This window comes from Salvia splendens, chromosome 12 (genome assembly GCF_004379255.2).
Source record: "Salvia splendens isolate huo1 chromosome 12, SspV2, whole genome shotgun sequence".
Lineage (NCBI taxonomy): Eukaryota > Viridiplantae > Streptophyta > Magnoliopsida > Lamiales > Lamiaceae > Salvia > Salvia splendens.
In genome coordinates, this window is record NC_056043.1 from 30,625,535 (window position 1) to 30,628,632 (window position 3,098).

Sequence of the window (3,098 nt, forward strand, 5' to 3'; positions counted from 1 at the left end):
CCGCCGGCAGCCCGTCGCTGTCGCGGACCAACATCTTTACCGGAAAAGGGCCGCTTGATTGGATCCCCGCTGACGTGGCCCCCCGTGGGCCCCACCTTCACCCCATCCATGCAGCCTGGGCTACGTGTCCGGGCCCCACCCTTGTCCCCTCCTCCCACTGCATTACCGTATTTACCGAACTACCCTCCCCCGCTCCTTTTTCTACTTCTCTTCCTCCTTTTTACCATACAGCCCTCCCCCACGTTTTTTCCGCCGCTGACGTGGCACGTGACGTGGCGCCTCTATTCCCCCCTATATATATCCCCTCCCTTCCTCCATTCTCTTCACCATCTTTCCTTCAAAAATTAAACTACTCTCTCTAGTTTCCGATAACATTCTATAGTCTCTCTCTCAATCAAAAAATTAATCTCTCTCTCCTCTCTAGAAAACAAAAATGGCGGTTGACTCGATTTTGTCGTCTCCATTGGGCCCTCCGGCATGCGAAAAGGACGCAAAGGCCCTTCAGTTCATCGAGGAGATGACTCGCAACGCCGACTCCGTTCAGGAAAATGTGCTGGCGCATATCCTTCGCCGGAACGCCGACACCGAGTATCTAAAGAGCTTCAATCTCGACGGAGCCACGGATCGTGAAACCTTCAAATCCAAAATCCCCATGGTCACCTACGAAGATCTCCAGCCCTTCATCCAGAGAATCGCCGACGGCGACCGCTCCCCCATTCTCTCTTCTCACCCCGTCTCCGAATTTCTCACAAGGTAAAACTCACCTTCTATTTCCAATTATCACAAAAATCAACACGTAATTGAAGGATTATCGCTAATTAACGTTTAATTGAACAGCTCTGGAACTTCAGCTGGTGAGAGAAAACTGATGCCGACAATCAAAGAGGAATTGGACCGTCGCCAGCTTTTGTACAGCCTCCTCATGCCGGTTATGAACCTGTGAGTTTTCAGCATAATTAATTACTAAAATATAATTTAATTTCGGTGGGGATGACTGATGATGACAAAATGCATGTATGAATGAAACAGATACGTGAATGGACTGGACAAGGGGAAAGGGCTCTACTTCCTGTTCATCAAGTCGGAGACAAAGACACCGGGTGGGCTCCTGGCCCGACCCGTCCTCACGAGCTACTATAAAAGCGACCACTTCAAGACCCGGCCCCACGACCCGTACAACGTGTACACCAGCCCCAACGAGGCCATCCTCTGCCCCGACTCCTTCCAGAGCATGTACACCCAGATGCTCTGCGGCCTCTACGACCGCCACCAGGTCCTCCGCGTCGGCGCCGTCTTCGCCTCCGGCCTCCTCCGCGCCATCCGCTTCCTCCAGCTCAACTGGCGCCAGCTTGCCGACGACATCCGGGCCGGGTCACTCAACCACAAAGTCACCGACCCGGATATCCTCTCATGTATGACCCGGATCCTCCGACCCGACCCGGAACTCGCCGATTTCATAGTCTCCGAATGCTCCAAGGAGAAATGGGAGAGAATCATCACCAGAATCTGGCCCAACACAAAATATCTCGACGTCATCGTCACCGGAGCCATGGCGCAGTACATTCCGACGCTTGATTACTACAGCGGCGGCCTTCCGAAGGCGTGTACGATGTACGCGTCTTCGGAGTGCTACTTTGGGCTCAATCTCAACCCGATGTCGAAGCCTTCGGATGTTTCTTATACCATCATGCCAAACATGGCCTACTTCGAGTTCCTGCCACACGAGGCGGCGCCAGCGGCGGGGGTTGCGCAGCCCCCGCCGCTGGTCGATCTGGCTGACGTGGAGGTGGGGAAGGAGTACGAGCTCGTGATAACGACGTACGCGGGGCTGTACCGCTACCACGTGGGCGATATCCTCCGCGTGACGGGGTTCCACAACGCGGCGCCGCAGTTTCAGTTCGTGAGGCGGAAGAACGTGCTGCTGAGCATAGACTCGGACAAGACGGACGAGGCGGAGCTGCAGGCGGCGGTGGAGAGCGCGTCGCGGCTGCTGAAAGGGTACGACACGAGCGTGGTGGAGTACACGAGCTACGCGGACACGGCGACGATCCCGGGGCACTACGTGGTGTACTGGGAGCTCCTGGCGAGGGAGCCCACCGCGGGGCCCACGGGGGAGGTGATGGAGAGGTGCTGCCTGGAGATGGAGGAGTGCCTGAACTCGGTGTACAGGCAGTGCAGGGTGGCGGACGGGTCGATCGGGGCGCTGGAGATCCGGGTGGTGCGGAACGGGACGTTCGAGGAGCTCATGGACTACGCCATCTCCCGCGGCGCGTCGATCAACCAGTACAAGGTGCCGAGGTGCGTAAGCTTCACGCCCATCACGGAGCTGCTCGACTCGCGGGTGGTGTCCACGCACTTCAGCCCTTCCTTGCCACACTGGGCCCCAGACCGCCGCCGCTGCTAGGGGAATTTCGTGAAGTCAATGCCGGAATGCATCAGAGATTTTTTTTTTTTTGGGTAATTGTGATTAGGTGTGTAAAGTAGGAAAGCGATAGGTGTTGTGTGGTGCAGTTAACCTGTGAAAATGATGGTAGTGTTTTCAGCAGGGGTTGGTTCGATGCATTGAACTTGTTTATGTTTCTTCCGTTCAAGCAACGATGATGATGAGATGGGATAGTTATGGAATTTTACCTTTTTCATTTTCTTAATCTGTTTTTTTTTGCAGTTCAACAATCCTATCCTTCCCTTGAAATGTGGATTTTAATTTCGTCACTATTAGGCCATTATGAGAAATCAAATATTCAAATGCCTTCCTATTTCTTATCACAACGACCACTCACAACATGAAGAGACTAATTACATTGGTTGACATATAGATGTACTAGGGTGCTTTAATTTACTAACTGATCAATACAGTATTAAAAATATTAACACATAATATCAATTTTTAACATTTACTACTTTCAATATAGGTTGATATTGAACTTTTCCTTAAGTAGAAGGTTTTGAGCCTTGGTGTCAAAAGTTCTCGTTTGCCATTAGCCCAGTGCTTTTCAATGTATTAAATCAATACATCAATTAATAGTGTAAAACAAGAGCAAATCTTTAAATTATAAAAAAAAAATTGTACGTCCTAAACCTTAGCCACAGCTTGAGCC

General features: G+C 51.7%; 1 protein-coding gene across 1 annotated transcript; it reads left to right on the top strand.

Moving 5' to 3' along the window:
• Nucleotides 1–327: 327 nt before the first annotated feature.
• On the top strand, nucleotides 328–2,648 carry LOC121759275 (probable indole-3-acetic acid-amido synthetase GH3.1). The gene is made up of 3 exons (XM_042154810.1): nucleotides 328–753; nucleotides 838–939; nucleotides 1,030–2,648. Exons 1-3 carry the CDS (start codon nucleotides 434–436, stop codon nucleotides 2,402–2,404), a joined length of 1,797 nt encoding a protein of 598 aa, XP_042010744.1. The 5' UTR covers nucleotides 328–433; the 3' UTR covers nucleotides 2,405–2,648.
• Nucleotides 2,649–3,098: the final 450 nt, after the last annotated feature.